The sequence below is a fragment of the Pollicipes pollicipes genome, unplaced genomic scaffold (assembly GCF_011947565.3).
Source record: "Pollicipes pollicipes isolate AB1234 unplaced genomic scaffold, Ppol_2.1 Scaffold_4740;HRSCAF=5597_pilon_pilon_pilon, whole genome shotgun sequence".
NCBI lineage: Eukaryota > Metazoa > Arthropoda > Thecostraca > Pollicipedomorpha > Pollicipedidae > Pollicipes > Pollicipes pollicipes.
This window is the reverse complement of record NW_023596545.1, coordinates 39434404-39451320: the sequence shown is the minus strand read 5'-3', so window position 1 is coordinate 39451320 and position 16917 is coordinate 39434404. Positions and strand designations below refer to the sequence as shown.

At 53.8% G+C, this 16917-nt stretch overlaps 1 protein-coding gene across 1 annotated transcript; it reads left to right on the top strand.

Moving 5' to 3' along the window:
• On the top strand, positions 1-16663 carry LOC119098859 (golgin subfamily A member 6-like protein 6). The gene is made up of 10 exons (XM_037221904.1): positions 1-151; positions 1862-2044; positions 3057-3158; positions 6375-6569; positions 7465-7701; positions 8593-8767; positions 9049-9192; positions 10036-10169; positions 12221-12333; positions 16585-16663. The coding sequence occupies exons 1-10, from the start codon at positions 116-118 to the stop codon at positions 16604-16606; spliced, it is 1341 nt and encodes a 446-aa protein (XP_037077799.1). The 5' UTR covers positions 1-115; the 3' UTR covers positions 16607-16663.
• The last annotated feature ends 254 nt before the right edge of the window (positions 16664-16917 follow it).

The following is a 16917-nucleotide window of genomic DNA, read 5'->3' as shown; positions in this document are numbered from 1 at the left end:
ACCACCGCCGCCGCAGCCTCCTGCAGCGCCGGCGGTAAACTCTGCGCAGGTGGCGGCGCTCCAGGTCGAACTGAGCACCGTGCGCGAGAACCTGCGCCTGTCCGAGCAGCAGCGCATGCAGGAGATCAGAATGATTCAGGAGGTGAGAAAGGTAGGCGCGTGTCCGACCTCGCGTGGCAGTCCGTCTCCCGGGGGTGACTAACAGGCACGGAGTGCAGCACCGGCCACGCGGCGGGCCCCGACGCTTTGGCTGCTGTGACGTCATTGGGAATAGCCCCACGTTATGCCGGATGCCAGCCGCCGGCGAAAGGTGGGGTCGAGCCGCCTGGCGAGACGGAATCAGACGCATTTTTTTCGCAGAGAGACCGGTCGTTGTTGCACGCTTGCGTTGTCCTGTCTGTCCCGTGTGTCTTTAAATTTGCGGTTGTAACCCTAGGCTCCAGTTGTTTTTATCCATAGCTTAGTGAACGTTTTGTATAACCGGAACGAGATCACCGTATGCCTTTTCATGAACCTTGGAAAAAGCCATGCATGCGTTTGGTTATATGCTGTTCTGGCAGTTCTATCCGTCTATCATCCTATCAAAATTCATATTTGCAAGATAAATTTGGTCTTCTAAAGCATTTTCTAACCCAAGTTTTTACAGCGAAAGTTATTTATGCCATAGGGCTGTTTTGCAATCCCAGAAACAACGAAAACGGAAATTTGTTGGCCTCATTTGGTGCCGTGTTACTGTCAAAACTTACGAACATATCAATCGTATAGAGCAAACGGGCTGCAAAAAACACACTTCATGAGTTATGATATACCATGGGCCCAATCTATTCATGCCTTGAACCCAACGTTTTTATGTTCTTATCCACACCATTTCAGCAAGCCTGCGATTTGGACCCCACCAAGCATGGATTGGACCACTTTGACGCCAATTCCCTCCAGTGTTACTGATTAGATCAGTTCGCGTAATTTAACGTCAACAGGGGGACAGCAATGATCATTGCTGTTTCCCCTGTAATGGACATCTACATCAATGTAGATGGCCATCATATGCGTGATCTGTTAAATGACGCACTAGATGAAGGCTGCTGTACTCCAAGCCTCAGCAGACACGTGAGATGTGGTTGAGCAGTATTGCCCCCAGTTAGTAGAGTATTTGCACTCATTACGTGACGTGTTTGTAGAGCTGCCGCCTTGGCCGGATATCTACAAATTGTTGTGCACCATAATGGGTAGCAGGCGCACGTGCTGTTTCTTTGCGCTCCCTGCTTTCTAGGCTCGCCATTACATAGATACGTAGTTGAACTAGTCGGTCTGCTGATGGTGTATCCTCATTACATAGGGGACAGAACCTCTGACATTGAAGACGGCAACTTCTGTCCATTCGAACCCGTTTTCGACCCCACTGGTATCTCTCTCACGTGCCCTCGGTGTCGACAACCACCCTGATCCGGTTCACCAGTCTCTGACGCTGCTGACTCACCTATGACCCCACAAATTCACTGCCACGAGCTTTGCCTTTCCAACTGCTTAGTCTCTGAATTCCTGTGGGCCCCCTCCCAGGTTCAACCAACCAGCCTCTAACTTCCCATGATCCATCCCTCGCCCAGATAACCCGTCACGACCCGTTCGTGACAAATTGGGTCTGTTAGTCACTGGACCCCAGATCAAACTGACGTGTTCCTGAGAAGCCAGGACCCGGCCCCTGACAGTGGGTGTGTGACGCGTGCTAACCGGAGCACTACAGCATCAGGACCGACTCCTGATCAGCCGCCGGGACCAGCCCCTGACCAGCCGTGATGAACCGTTAGGACCAGGTCCTGACAGTGACATGTGACTGGCGCTGACCGAGGCTCCGCGGCGTCAGGCGCTGGAGGAGGCCCTTCAGGAGAACGCCGATCTGGAGAGCCGCTACCGACGCGACGTCGAGCAGCTGAAGACGGTGACGGCAGAGCGCGAGCAGCAGCTGATGGAGGACGCCGAGGCGCGCCTGCGTGAAATGCAGCGCGACTGGAAGCGGCGGCTGGACGAGCGCGAGCGGGCGGCGGAGGTGGGTGCGGCGGCCCTGGGTGCGGCGGCTGACCGTCCCGAGAGCGGGCACAGAGGTGGGTGCGGCGGCCGACCGTTCCGGGAGCGGGCGCAGAGGTGGGCGCGGCGGCCAACCGTCCCGAGAGCGGGCGGCAGAGGTGGGTGCGGCGGCCGACCGTCCCGAGAGTGTTGCAGCACTGGTCACCCCTCATATTGTGCTCAGCAGTTGTATGTCAGAGCCGGTGCATACTGCGGATCGTGACGGCTCGAAGTGGCCCCGGCGGTGAGATGTTTTGAAATGTATCCCCTCCTGAGCAGGCTTGATCTAAAAGCAGTCGAATGCTGCCCTCATCGTTCAAACCCTCCACCTATAACGATTTATTGACTGTCGAAGTGCACTTTTGAACGGCCATCATGTTCGCAGACGTCTTACTGGACGCCACGCGAGTCTTGTTTTTCATCAGGATCGCCGTGTGATCTGCCACATAGTCATAAAGTCACCCAGGCCGCACGGTCACACCCGACACAGTCACGCAATGTCGGGTGTAGCCGCGCGGCCTGGGGTGACTGTGTGACTATGTCAGGTGTGACCGAGCGGCTTTGGTGGCCGTATGACTACCGGGTATGACCGGACGCCTGGGTGACTGTAACTATTTCGGGTGTGACCATGCAAACCTGGGGTGACTGTGTTACTGTGTCGAGTGTCACTGTGCGGCCTGGGTGACTGCGTGACTGTGCGGCCTAAGTGACTGTGTGACTGTGTCGTGTGTGGCCGTGCGACCTGGTGGTGTCCGCCGGCGATCGGGCCACCTGACGCTCCACTGACGCCTGCCCGGTGGGCCTGGTGTGTGTCCGCCGGCGGTCGGGCCACCCGACGCTCCACTGACGGCCTGCCGGTGGCCTGATGGGTGTTCGCCGGCGGTCGGGGCCACCCGACGCTCCACTGACGCCTGCCCGGTGGCCTGATGGTGTCCGCCGGCGGTCGGGCCACCCGACGCTCCACTGACGCCTGCCCGGTGGCCTGCTTCTCCCAGGAGCGGACCGCCGCCGTCCGACAGGCGGTTGAGGTCGAGCTGCAGGCGGAGCTGACCGCCCTCAGCGACCAGCGCGCCGTCGTCGAGCAGAAGGCGGGCGAGGTAAGCCCGTCAACCGACCTAGCCGCTCGGGGAACTGTCACCAGATATTTGGTTGCACGGCTCGTTTGCCCGGATGGCGTTGGAGTCGGGTCTGCTGCTACAAGTGGTTTGCTGTGTGGTCACCGATCGCGACATCGAAAATGTCCGGTATTCAAAATCTGGAACCTCTTCTCTCCAGCCTACCAGTCAGAGTACTTAACATATGTTATGGTACTGACGGAAAATGACTAGTGAGATGGCCAAATGACACCATGGACACAAAGCCCCTTCGTATATGTCATGAGATTTGAGTGCTACATCTATCCACAGTGTTAAGTTAAGTTACATCCCATGTGACTGATACAGTTCACATTCGAAGAGAGCCCATTGCTCAAACGTTCCGTTGCAACCACGCGTCGATGTTACCCATCACCACGGGGACATGCGCTGCGTCATAGTTCTGTTTTCGCTCTCCCCACGTGTTCACAGTCCTGAGGTTTCGCGAGAGTGTTATGCCCGTGGCGTTGGCAGAGAGCCATGAATCACAACGCTTCGGTTACCAAGATTTTCTGCCGTTGGACAAACAAACACGATGCTCTGTGGTGTGGTTGGCTAAGGCCTCTTACTGCGCTGTGTCTTATCTGGAAAAACGAATCATTTTCCGCGCGCCAGCGGGGTGCTTATTCGATAAATGCTTTATGCTTGGACAAAGGTGCAAGCGGAACACTTCGGATGTGATGGCTTACCATTCCTTCCAGGGTAGGCTTAGTTTAGCTTTAGACGAACATTGCTTAATAATCCTTTACACGAACTATTCACCCGGCTCTTGGCCATGTAACATACCTTACACACGCTATTCTTGGCAAACAAGCCTATCTGCCTGACCCCTGCAACACTCAGTTCGGAACCCGGTTCATCATTGGCGTCTCTCTCGTGAAACCTATGACGTCTGATGACGTCAAATCACACCTTCATCTCCGTACCCGGCCTATCAAAGCGACGGCTGCTACCAGCGGCTTGGCACGGCTCCACATCTGTCCGTCTGCGCAGGTAGTTTCTCTTGGCGCCGGTGCCGCCCCGCAGCAGCAGCTGTGATAAACCGCGCCGGTCCCTGTGTAAATTGAACACACACCAAGATCAGCTAGTCGCCTGCGTTTTCGAAGCGATGAGACAAACACGCCGCCCTGCGCCGCGCGCGTGCTCGCCGGATGTTTTGAGGGTCGGCGGGCGGGCGGGCGGAGGGTGGGGGTGGGGGGCGGGGTGGGGGAGACACACGGAAAGGTTGGCAGCGATGCATCGGCGGTAGCTGAACTTGACCTACGCTATGATCCTGTTGCGGTAGTGTCGTGTGTCAGACAACTCTCTTGTCCAATAATAACCGGATAAACTAATTCGGCGGCTGTCATTCGTATGTACGTCACAGCCGAGCTGCGATTGTCACATGACATTCCTGACTTTATCTATTCGCTTGCCGCAGATTACGGATGCACAGGGAGTTTAAAATTTTGAGCTTTGCGATGCTTTGCGTTGATGAACAATTATTAACTTTACGTCGCTTTTGTTTCGCGGTGTTCTTCATCAGAAGGTCTCTCTACTCTTTATGTCTTGACGGTGCGTACCTGCTTTCGGAACCTTTCCTCCAGGCATTTGATTAAACATTTCATAAAGCCGTCTTTCGCTTGTCCCGCATCTAGGTCACTCTGTGGCCCTGAAATGGTTTCAGGCTTACAACAACGTGTTCTCTTTTAGCGATACACTGGGCGCAAAAACCCGCTGATGTTATTAATGCTACTGTCATTGTCAAACGAAATAACGAAACACCTCATGAATGTGTCGCTTTCCTTAACTCCGTCGTGACACCGTTTGTATTCCTGATGCGGTTAAATCTAAATCCTGTTTCTGTACGAACCATAAAAAATAGTCGTTGGTCTCCTAAAGTGCCCCGGTCTTGTGCATAACTTCGTCAATTTTCAAAATCAAAGGCTCGCATGTCGCATCTCATCATCTCTTGCATCTCCCAGCGTCTCGCATGATATATCTGACTGTTAACATGACTTTTTAGGCAACTTTCCAAGCACGTAGCAATAGACAAGCCCTTTTGCAAGCCGGAAAGATCGAGAACTAAGCGTGACCACTCCAAGACTAAGATTCGATGCGTTGGTCAGCGCTGGTCACTACTGCGAGCGGAACGATCTTACCTCAGCTTCTCTACCCGGCTGCACAGTGCGCCTTGAATCGATGGAAATTTGTACAAACGTTACCAGTTTTGCTTCTCGCGTTGCCGTTTCTTCGCTGACCATCTTTACCTGGGTGTCAGCAACTGTATTTATCAGTCGAACACATCACACACTGCAGTGTGTGATGCTGCTTCAAGTCGACAATGGCAGACGTAGAACTGACATTTTATATGCACACAAATCAACACGCATCCCATCGATATCCGAGGGTCGTTATCTGGCACAGAGTTGAGCGCATAGTGACGTTGCCAACTGGGACGCAGCAGTTTTGATGCCAACGACTTCCTGAAAGTAAATCCGAGGCGCTATTGGAAGGGTCTTCATCAATCACGGTTAATATTAGTGAAATTGTTAGTGATCTTTGCAAAGCTAAGGTAAGATCATTGCTAAGGTACATGTGCGTATGCGTGTGCTTGCGTACGTGCGTGCGTGTGCGTGTGTGCGTGTTGTGTGGCACATGTGAAAAATAGGCGATGAATGAGCCGTAGAACACGTCATGTACCAACTCGGACTCGGTTTGACCAGAGCTGCTGATCAGTGCAAGGCTTAGTTTTAGGTTTAGATAGTTTCTGTTGCTCGCTTGTTTTGTACATAAAAGGCCATGTTTTGGTGTTCTTTTGGTTAAACAAACTAAAGTCAAGGCCGCGATCACGTGATATCAGACGACAGGACGGTTATTGCCGGGTATCTTTCGTTGATCCCGAATTTCAGGATCAAAGGGGATGTGCAAGCCGACCGCGATCAATTATTTTATCAGTAGCGTAGGAACGGTCTGGGACTGCACGCCACAGCCAACTTAATTCTGTTCCACCACCTGTTAGCAGATCCTCGGCCAGCATGCAGTCGGGGAGCCAAAATCAACACCGTGATCAGGCTAAAGCGGTCCCCAGATCTGCTATCCCCAGCGGGCCGCAGGTCCGTGAAGGCGACGGCTTCGGAGCAGGCTGGACGCAGTGGTTCCGCTGCCGACCAACAGATGCCTCTGTGCGTCGTCGGCCAGGTGGAGCTGCTGCGCTCGTTCGAGGCGGAAGTGGTCCAGCTACGCGGACTGACACATGAGCTGATGCGCGAGCTGCGCGTCGGCAACCGCCAGGTGGAGATGGCCAAGATGCAGGAGGCGCTGGTGACCGACGAGAACCAACGGCTCAACGAGCTGGTCAGGAAGCAGACCAACACCATCAACAGCATACAGAAGGTAAGCGTGCCGGACTCGGCAGCACCATGGAGGGTGTGCGTGTCGGCCTCGGCAGCACCATGGAGACAGTGCGTGTCGGCCTCGACAGCACCATGGAGAGAGTGCGTGCCGGCCCCGGCAGCACCATGGAGAGAGTGCGTGTCGGCCTCGGCAGCACCATGGAGATAATGTGTGTCGGCCTCGGCAGCACCATGGATAGTGTGTGCGCCGGCCTCGGCAGCACCATGGAGAGAGTGCGTGTTGGCCCCGGCAGCACCATGGATAGTGTGTGCGCCGGCCTCGGCAGCACCATGGAGAGTGTGCGTGTCGGCCTCGGCAGCACCATGGAGATAATGTGTGTCGGCCTTGGCAGCACCATGGAATGTGCCTGCCGTTCTGACGTTCTTTATGGCCTAGTGGAGACACCACTGGCTTTTATTTCCGCACGTTGCAGGGTAGAGAGAAGGTGGATCGGGTGAAAACTAGCGACACAAATATGGATTAGCTTTACTTGTGTTTCGTTGGGTGCCCGTGCGTGTATTGTTTCTTAGCATGGTTGAGAGCATTGAGAGGATTTATTGAACTGACGACTTACTGTGTCACGGCGGTGGGGAATCTTGTACTGTAATATGAAGTCCTTGTGACAGATGCACAAGATATAGTGTGTTTGTCTCGTTATCCGCGAGAGAAATTGCACAATTCACGGAGCATTGGTAAGCGCTCAGGCGGGGGTGTTATTATCTATAGAAGATGTATTTTCAGTCAAATATTAACTTCTACGGCATGCTTCAACTTTGAGTACGAGGCAGCGCCAATCCGCGGGCCCACCGTTTCCGGCGCATTTTTGGGAGGTGTGGCCATGAACTGCTCGCCCAGTGCACTAGAGTGATTCGGCGACGTACACCGGTGCCAACAGGAGCTTCAGAAAGCCCGCCAGCAGTCGGAGACGGAGCTGGAGCAGACGCGCTCGTCGCTGACGGCTGAGTGGGAGGACCGGGTGCGGGCGGAGCGGAGCCGTCTCAAGACCGAGCTGGACACCCTGCATGCTGAGGAGAAACACCTGGCTGTCGAGTCGACCCGCCTCCGGCTGGAGCAGGAGATCCAGACGCTGCGGCAGGAGGGCGAGCAGCGGGTCCACAGGCTGGAGCAGGAGGTGAGCGCTGGACCCACAGGCTGGAGCAGGTGAGCACCGAGTCCATAGGCTGGAGCAGGAGGTGAGTACTGGGTCTACAGGCTGGAGCAGGAAGTGAGCGCTAGACAGGCTGGAGCAGGTGAGCACCGAGTCCATAGGCTGAAGCAGGAGGTGAGCACCGGGTCTACAGGCTTGAGCAGGAGGTGAGCACTGGACCCACAGGCTGGAGCAGGTGAGCACCGAGTCCATAGGCTGGAGCAGGAGGTGAGTACCGGGCCTACATGCGGGAGCAGGAGGCGGATACAGGGTATATAGGCTGGAGCAAGAGGCGAGTAACGGGTCCACGGCACGGGCTGCAGGAGGAGGGCAAGTTCCTGCTCAAGGGCTGAGGCGGGGAGGCGAGCACCTGTTCCACGGGCTGGGGCGGGTGGGAGAGTACCCGTTCCACAGACTGGATGAAGAAGGAGAGCACTTGTTCCACGGGCTGGGGCGGGAAGGAGAGAACCCGTTCCACGGGCTGAGGCGGGAAGAACGAGTACCTGCTCCACGGCTGATGCCAGGGGACCGGCCGAGCGAGGAAGCAGATTGTCATACATCGGTATATCTCCACCTAAGTAGCTATAGAAAGTTGTCGATTAGCCCTCTATAATAGGTATCAGATTTTGTCTTTGGAGGCTATTTAATATTCCCATGGACTAAGTTAGGAAGCTTGCAAGCTGTTGTACCTATATAATGCAAACAAACAGTCTCATTCCTGTTGTACGACCAAAACACATCCAGCATAATGCTAGAAAATGACTTTGCGTGTACCATGCTGATTATGCAGAACACTGAAGATGGGGTCTACTTAGTTGCCTTGTTACCATTGCGCTCCAGAAACATCCGTAAATGTGTTATGGTATATTGTTGCAGCTGAGTGTAGTCCGAGAAGAGCTCGTGCAAAAGGATACGACACATCAGGCTGACCCTGAGCGGACACAAAAGGAGGCGAATGGCGCTATTGACCTCCTCAAAGAAAAACTGCAACCACTGAACGATGCACCGCAGTCCGCGACGACAGTACAGTCGGTTCGGGAAGAAGACATAGGTGTGTGATGCTTGTGTGCGTGTTATTTCTAGACTACCCGGGTGGATGTCAGTGCCACGCCGGAATTCCAAGAATATAGCACATGGTGCAAGTTGCCCTTATAATAGGATGCGTCTGGTTGTTACATGTCCTTGGCGTTGATAGACCATAGCAGAGTAGAGAATCTGGCCATTCTTACAATTTCACAAATTACGTAGAGCAGCTATCTTTCCATGCTTCCTTCATCGAGCTACACGCTCCAGTTGGCAGCACGTTTGTGCAGCTTGGTCTCCCGACGGCAGACTCCTCACCGCTGGCGAACGGACGCAGCAGTGGGACGGACGAGGACGAAGAAGGAGACGATGCTGAAGAGGACGATGACTTTGACGAGGAGGACTCCGAGGCGGCCGGAGAGGAGATTCGGCGAAAGCACCGGCGAGACCTTGGTGAGGTCACCTTTATAGCCGGCCCAGCTCACCGAGCAGCCTCCAGAGATCAGCGGCGCGAATGCTAGACCTGCTTCCGGAGGCCGCGAGCAGCAGCTTAAATAAAAGGCCTACCCACGTCAGGGATCAACTGGCCGTTAGGTGTGAACTGATCCCGACACAGCGCTAACAACCGAAACGACATATCTGACTCTATCTGGGCTTCAGCGCGCTGTGAATGCGTGGTCACGTGGCGTTCATTAAAGAGTCATGTGCAACATTTTGATGTGGTATGTTGGCGAAAACCCAAGGAGTCTTTGGGACATTCACTTATAATTAACTCAGACCTGAAGAACAGCACAGCCGGCACATCCACAAGTGCTGCAAGCTGTCGTGATGCTTTGCTTAGGACACTGTCCTCGTAGTAACGCAACTACGTGATTCATAAAACTCACAAAAAACATGGAGACGACGACAGAACACTGCAAGCAACAACATAATCCAATAAGCCATTTAAAAATACCATTGAAGAAAACAGACAGACGCGGCCGCCGACACGCGTACTCTGACTTGATGAGAGTCATTGACTTGGTATGAGTCATTGAACTGATACGAGTCATTGAATTGGTATGAGTCATTGTAATTATATGAGTCATGGAACGAGTGTATCATTGAATGGGTATGAGTCATTGGATGAGTAGGATTTATTGAATGGGTATGAGTCGTTGAATAGATATGAGTCATTGAATTGACACGAGCCATTGAATTGTTGTGAGTCACTGAATCGGTATAAGTCATGGCTCACAATCTGCACGTCCCTCAAAGTGAGCTCCAGTTGTTAGCTAACGGCGCGTCCTGCGGCAGAGCACCTGCTGCGCGGCAGCCAAGACCAGCGGGCCGCCCTGCAGGCTCTGTTGCAGACATACGAGACCCGTGCGGCGCAGACCCAGCAGCAGCTGCGCATGGCACACGCCGAGAGAAACCGTCCCGATGCTCAGGTACGGTGTGATCAGGCTTGGGCACGGCTGAGCACGCCCGCTCAGGTACGGCCTGAGCACGGCTGAGCACGCTCACTCAGGTACGGTCTGATCAGGCTTGGGCACGGTGAGCACGCCCGCTCAGGTACGGTGTGAGCACGGCTGAGCACGCCCACTCAGGTACGGTCTGATCAGGTTTGGGCACGGCTGAGCACGCCCGCTCAGGTACGGCCTGAGCACGGCTGAGCACGCCCACTCAGGTACGGTGTGATCAGGCTTGGGCACGGCTGAGCACGCCCGCTCAGGTACGGCCTGAGCACGGCTGAGCACTGCTGAGCACGCCCGTTCAGGTGCGGCCTAGGCACGGCTGAGCACACCCGCTCAGGCAGGGTGCGAATCAGGGTTGTTCTCCAAGCATCGCGGAACGTGCGCCCCCCCCCCCCCCCCGCCTCTCACCCCCACACCCATCGGCCGCACCGACAACTCGAGAACGATGGACAATGGCTCACCTCCACGCGGACGAACGTGAGCGTGGAAACGCTTTGGAAAAGACTGTCATCCGGTGTCACTGCAGCTTATCCGTGTATCCGTTTGTCTGGACGTGTAGCAGTTCGCATCCAAAATACATTTTGATAGGAAAGCTGGGCACGAAGGTTTGCATTCAAACAACAGGTTCGGTACCATCGATGCTCCCTTGCAACATGCCGGTTGACACTGGCGGCTTTATTGTTCCTTCTAATCGACTAGCCCAACGAACTCGAAAAGGTCTTGAAACACCAGAAGAACACGGCTGGGGCTGAGATGTGCTGTTCGATTAACGTTTTTGTAATTTTTAATAATATAATTATAACAAATATATAAATAAGGTAATAAAATAGATTACGTTTTTGTCATTATAATGATCATAATTAATTTATCCGCGATTTGTAAACAGATGCAGGTGACAATAGGAACCTAAACCTCCTTAATTACCGCCGAGCGGAGACCGTTTCCGAGTAGCAAAGCTGCGAGCGCCCCAGACGAATTCGCTCGCTTTCCGCCGCACCCCGTGGGGCCTTTAACGTTGACCTTCTCTGGGTGGCCGCATTACGGTCCGCGGCCGGGGTATGTGCTCAGGTCTCGGATCGTTACTCGCCAGTCCCGCGCCGTTTAATGGCCGGGCGGGGCCTGCGCCGACAGTTATCGCATGCCATCCGTCGGCGGGTACGACCCAGACGTCCCGTCGGCTCGAGCACGCCCTGGCGCGAGCGTGGTGCCGACGCCAGCTTGGAAAGTGGTGTGACTCCCGCTTTGCTGCCGATAGACTTGTTGAAGCTTTTTATGTTACGTACTGTGATGCGGCCGCACGCAGATTCAGACCTGTTGTAGCGTTTTTTTTTTAAACTTCGGGCTTCTGTTTTCCTACGTTGTCGTTCGTATCATTGTGGTGCACTTACCGCTCCTGATCAACATATCTTCTGCCCCCTTCTCCGCTAGCCTGTTCTGTCTCCGCTCGTGCTAACGCTCCTCTCCAAAAGCAACAGGTCAAATGAAAAAACTTGAGGTGTGTGTATCCGGACCAGTGGGGCCAACACAGCCCGGTCGGACGGGCTTGCGGTACCGGCGAGACACAGCTGTCGCTCCGATCTAGTGAATGGGGAAATTCGTTGGCTGCTTTGACTTCGTGAGGTGATTTCACAGCTGTTATGACTTCATTACTGCAGTGGCCTAGCAACTCCATAAAGTTGGATGCCTGCAATGACTTGTAAACGGTAATAGTATGTGCATGACTGCACAACTTTGACGCCGTGGTGACTTTCCGAACGAGGATGGTTGTGACCAGGCACCCTGTCCCTGACCCCGCCGCCCCGTGCCCTGACTCCTGCCGCCCCGTACCCTGACCCCTGCCACCCCGTACCTTGACCCTTGCCGCTCCGTGCCCTGACCCTGCCGCCCCGAGCCCTGACCCCCGTTGCTCCGTGCCCTGACCTTGCCGCCCATGCCCTGACCCTGCCGCCCGTGCCCTGACCCTGCCGCCCGTGCCCTGACCCTGCCGTCCCGTGCCCTGACCCCTGCCGCGCTGTGCCCTGCAGCCGGAGCGGCCGGTGGCAGGCGCCGCTCGACTGGCGGCCGTGCTGACGGCCCTGCAGGAGTGCGGCGACCAGCTGGTGCGGCTCATCGCCGCCCGAGACGAGCAGCGGCTGAGGTCAGTGCGCGTGCTGGTGCCGGCCCGCGTGCGCCAGCTGACCGGCGACCGCGCGCCCTCCTAGCGGCCACGCGCCGCCCCCACACGCCGGGCAAACGGGTACACGACTGCACTGAGCAGTATGCCGGCTACACCGGTATCGATGTTCGAACACGAGGGAGGTCCACGGGCACGGGTAAAGAAGCTCCGCGGGTGTGAACACCACCCCAGCTTGGTTGTCCGTACGAAACGTCAGGCACGGACCTGGGCGTCCGTGGGGAGCTTGAACCCCTGGGTGACGGGTGACGACCGCCTGGTAAAGCACGCAAGGGAGGCTGCTGTGGGTCGGATGGGGGTGATGAACTCCGGCACTACTTCAGACCCTGCCGCCTGCGATCATCTCCCCACATGCCCAACGCTCTGTGCACATGGGTTCGCACCAGGTGGCTGTGCCCGCACAGTCCGCGCGCGCGCGCGTGTGCCCTTCTCGTGTCGCCTCTGACTGTGACGTCCGCTTCAAGGCCGCGCTGCGTGTTACTGCGCCTGTCTGTATACTCATTAGCTTATAACCAGTGGGCGAGGACAGTAGTTAGTCATGTTCACCCAGAGCTCGCAGCGGTGCCACCCGTCCTGGTGACGGTAGAGTGTAATCAGGCAGCGTCAGGCATCTGCCAAATGTGATCACTGTTCGTTGATAGAGGCACGTTGACTTAGCAAATTTGACGTGTTTTGTGTTATGTGCTCTACTCAGTGGACATCATCGTGAAACATTTTGATAGCGAATGAATAAACCTCGGTCAGTCTGATCTTGTAAGCAGTTGGAAGAATGCACGGAGGCAACGTAGCTGGAACATAAAATGCGCGTCATAACGCTGTCTGCCGGACCATCTGACTTGTAAAAAGTTGCTGCGCTGCTATAGTGGCTTGCCGTTTGCTTTGACAACAGTTTCAGTTCGCTCAACTCAATGATCTGGTCGTCGATTCAAACAAAAATCAGCATATACCTTATCCTACCCTCGAACAGACCGGTTCAGTGCACATGCTGTTGGCTTCCCGACAGCTCACTGGAACTCAGCTTCTTCTCCCAGTTTGGGATCCTGGGAGCCATACCTTGTTCCCACTCACGAGCAGCGCCGTCTTGTCTACCACGCCCTCCGATGCGCCTAACACTACCAGGGAGCCGACAGCCTACAAACACTGCAGTCCACGTCCATTCTCTCTGGTGGCTGGCTCCTTGCGCAACTCGCTCATAGCCTCACACACTCTCTGCTTCACTCGACCTACGTGGGTCTCCATCTTTCTTGTCCTGAAGTCGCATTGCCCTCATTCTTCAAATGTCCTCATGTGCACCGACGCAGTCCCTCCCTCGGACCCGCACCACTGCCGCTCCTTCGCAGTCTACCGTGCACCGACGCAGCCCCTCCCTCGGACCCGCACCACTGCCGCTCCTTCGCAGTCTACAGTGCACCAGCCGCGTCCCGAACGATAGTGGCCACCAGCGCAGGTGCATGCTCAACAACTAAAGCGCATGGGCAGAGGCAGTCGTTCGGCAACGGTGGTCAAGGAGCTGGACATAGCAACGAAACCCCTGTAAGCTGCTTTGGGTTTTGCATGGCTCCATTCCAAGTAAAAGCAACAGCTTAACTCACAGTAGCATGCCGCACGTGTATTTCCTATCCTATGGCTTTGTGGTGTCTTAACGCGCAGCGCTCTCAGTTGCTTCGTGATTGTACTTCGTAAGGTGAATGTCTTATGGTTAGTGTAGGCACACCTTGCATATATATTTATATGCATATGTTTATTCATTTATATGTTCATATATATATATATATATATATATATATATATATATATATATATATATATACGCATATCCATTTGGCACGTAAAACTCATGCTACACATCAGGGTGCCGTGTGGTTCTACAACGCGACATGTCTTCCAATAAACCTTCTGTGCGTTTTCTCGCCCGTGCATGCGGCAGGCAAACACTTAAATGACTGCTTTAGCGGATTTTTTACCGACGTTTTAGCTTGACTTCGGTTTTTCATTGTCCATCCCATCGTATTGATTTAAGGCCCGCTTTCCTATCTTCATTTGCACCTTTTATTTTAGCTGTAGCTCATTGTATTGTTGTCTTCATCGCAAACAATAAAGGCCATTTTTTAACACGCGCCCGGCTGGCCGGGCTAGATACCCTTCGCTCGGGTGGGGGCGGGGAGGGGGGGGGATTTGACCCCCTCCTGAGATATCGGGAACTAAGAAAGCTAGAGACACCAAATTTGTAGGGTGTGTTAATCTGTACGTGAGCTCACTTAGGTCAAAGTTTCAGGTTCCAAGGTTATGATTTTCGGGTCAAAAAAGGTCAAACAAGGTCAAGTTCCAGGTTGGTCTCCAAAGTGCCCCCCGAACCTACATAACCGTTTCTAAGCAAAAGGTCGCATGCTCATTCAAGGTCAGTGACCTAGTTTGACCTTTTGGAGGTCAAGGTGACCAAAATCATGCAAGATTGCTTTGAGTTTTACATCTGTCTAAGCAACAAAGATTACGTTAGGCAGTATGTGCCTAAAACAAAAGTATTGACCCGGGTCATCGTATGCCAATGACCTATTCTTACCTCTAAGTAGTCCATGGAAGATGTAGAATGCGGTTCCTGCTATCAATAAATTCGAAATGAGCACCAGAAACCATCCCATACAGCAAGCCCTAGAGCAACAAAACAGGTTGCTTTTGACCTTGGTGTGACCTTTATACCTGACCTTAGGTCAATGCAATTTGATCATTCAACTGTTGTGTTGCCTGAGAAAGCAGCATCTCAGAGATGTATGAATTCGTCTGACATTCCGTTGCTGGATCAGATTGAAGGATTCCTAGAAATTGCCTCTGCTGAAACCATGGCCTGGCTTTGACCTGTTATAGGTCAGTGATCTTAGAAGGGAAACCTAAATTTTTGATGCCTAACGATCCGCTATTCAATTGTCCACAGCTAAGCAAAATTTGGCGTGGCTACGGCGCGCCGTTCGGAAACCATTTTGGAAAAACCTTCGAGGGGGTGGTCAGTTTGACCACCACCCGAGCACGTGTTAAAGCACAGAGGGTGTGAACTAATGATGCAAATCTCCTCGAAAACAGTCCCTCGTCATCCTTTTACCCTCATGCTCTTACTAATACCTTGTCCTTTATGGGTAGGCTTAACACGGCATTGCAACTGCGACACAACTAATCGAGCTACTCAGCGATTTTGATTCAGATTTCCACGTGCTTTTAGACCCTGGGGTTGGATGCTATTTGGTGGCATGCGTTTTGATCCTGATTTCATGTGAATGTTAAGTGATGAATATAAGACGTCTGACCTCTGTATTTGATGTCGGATTTTTGGTTCCTATTACACATGGACCCGGATGGCAGCCCGGAAGACGTTATTCGGTTTTTGACGGGTCAGAAGTCGTAAGGGTATATTGTGATAAAGAAGCCAGCCAGAGAAAGCATAGGGCTCTGACCATGGGGCGCCTATGGCCGGAGTGTCGCCGATTTATTGGGTTCATATAGGGTAAAACTCGTTCCTGGAAAATTACGTCGGAACCTGTTTTCGGAATGGCATTGAGCAACTGTGAAATATAGTCCTACACAACAAAGGCTACCCTAGTTTCTTGCCGACCCCTCAGTTTAACGCGACTTTTTTCTTTCCGTGTTCACCACGAAAGACAACAGAAAATCAGTTACTCGAATTGTGAGCTAGAATGATGGTTGCTATGTATGTTCTCTCCTTAGTGACAGGCTTGCGTTTATTACAACCTGAGCACATTACACAGCTGTTTGTTGTCTATATTGAACACGCTGCATGTACAATATATCCATATATACACATCTATATGCAATAACACGGCTTCTATCCTAAACCGAAACGCTCGATCGGCTCTGTGTTTTTGTTCCTTGAAGCGATGGTGCATAACATTGTATTTGAGCTGTGTTGCGAGATACGCTTTTTATGCCGCATCTTCTTGGCATGGGCAAGCCTCGGTTACGCTTTGTCTTTGCTACCCAATCATGTAAGACCATAGGAGACCAATGATAATTTTGTTCTTTTTCCTTTCAGTGCGTAATTTTTTATTCTGAGTATTGAGCTGCGCGATGCGTGCCAGCTGATGCCTGACTTCAATTTAGTGACACATGATTAAAGTCGACATACGGTACATCCAAGCTCATTAGACCGTGCAGGCTAGCAGCCCGAGAGGGTGACACAATCTGACCTGACGGTGGTGTTTTCGCCAGGGGAGTCTGTCCGTGCAGCTGAGCTGCGGCGGTGCGAGCTGTCCGAGAGACCTACGGCGGCGGCCATCGTCTGGAGACGACACCCCAGCTCGGGGGGGGGGGGGGGGAGGGCGGCGCCGGCCGCAGCGCGCTGGCTCAGACAGCCGGCAGTCGCCGGCCGGCTCGGCCGACATTGCCATGCAGCACGCGGCCCCGCATCAATGCCGGCATCCTCGGCAAGTCATAAGCCGGCGGCCATATCAGCCGGCGAGCCGCCCGCTCCGCCAGGAGGGGGCGCCTGGCGCGGATGAGCCAGCGACCGGAAACGGACCGCTTCCGAGTGGACACGCTGCC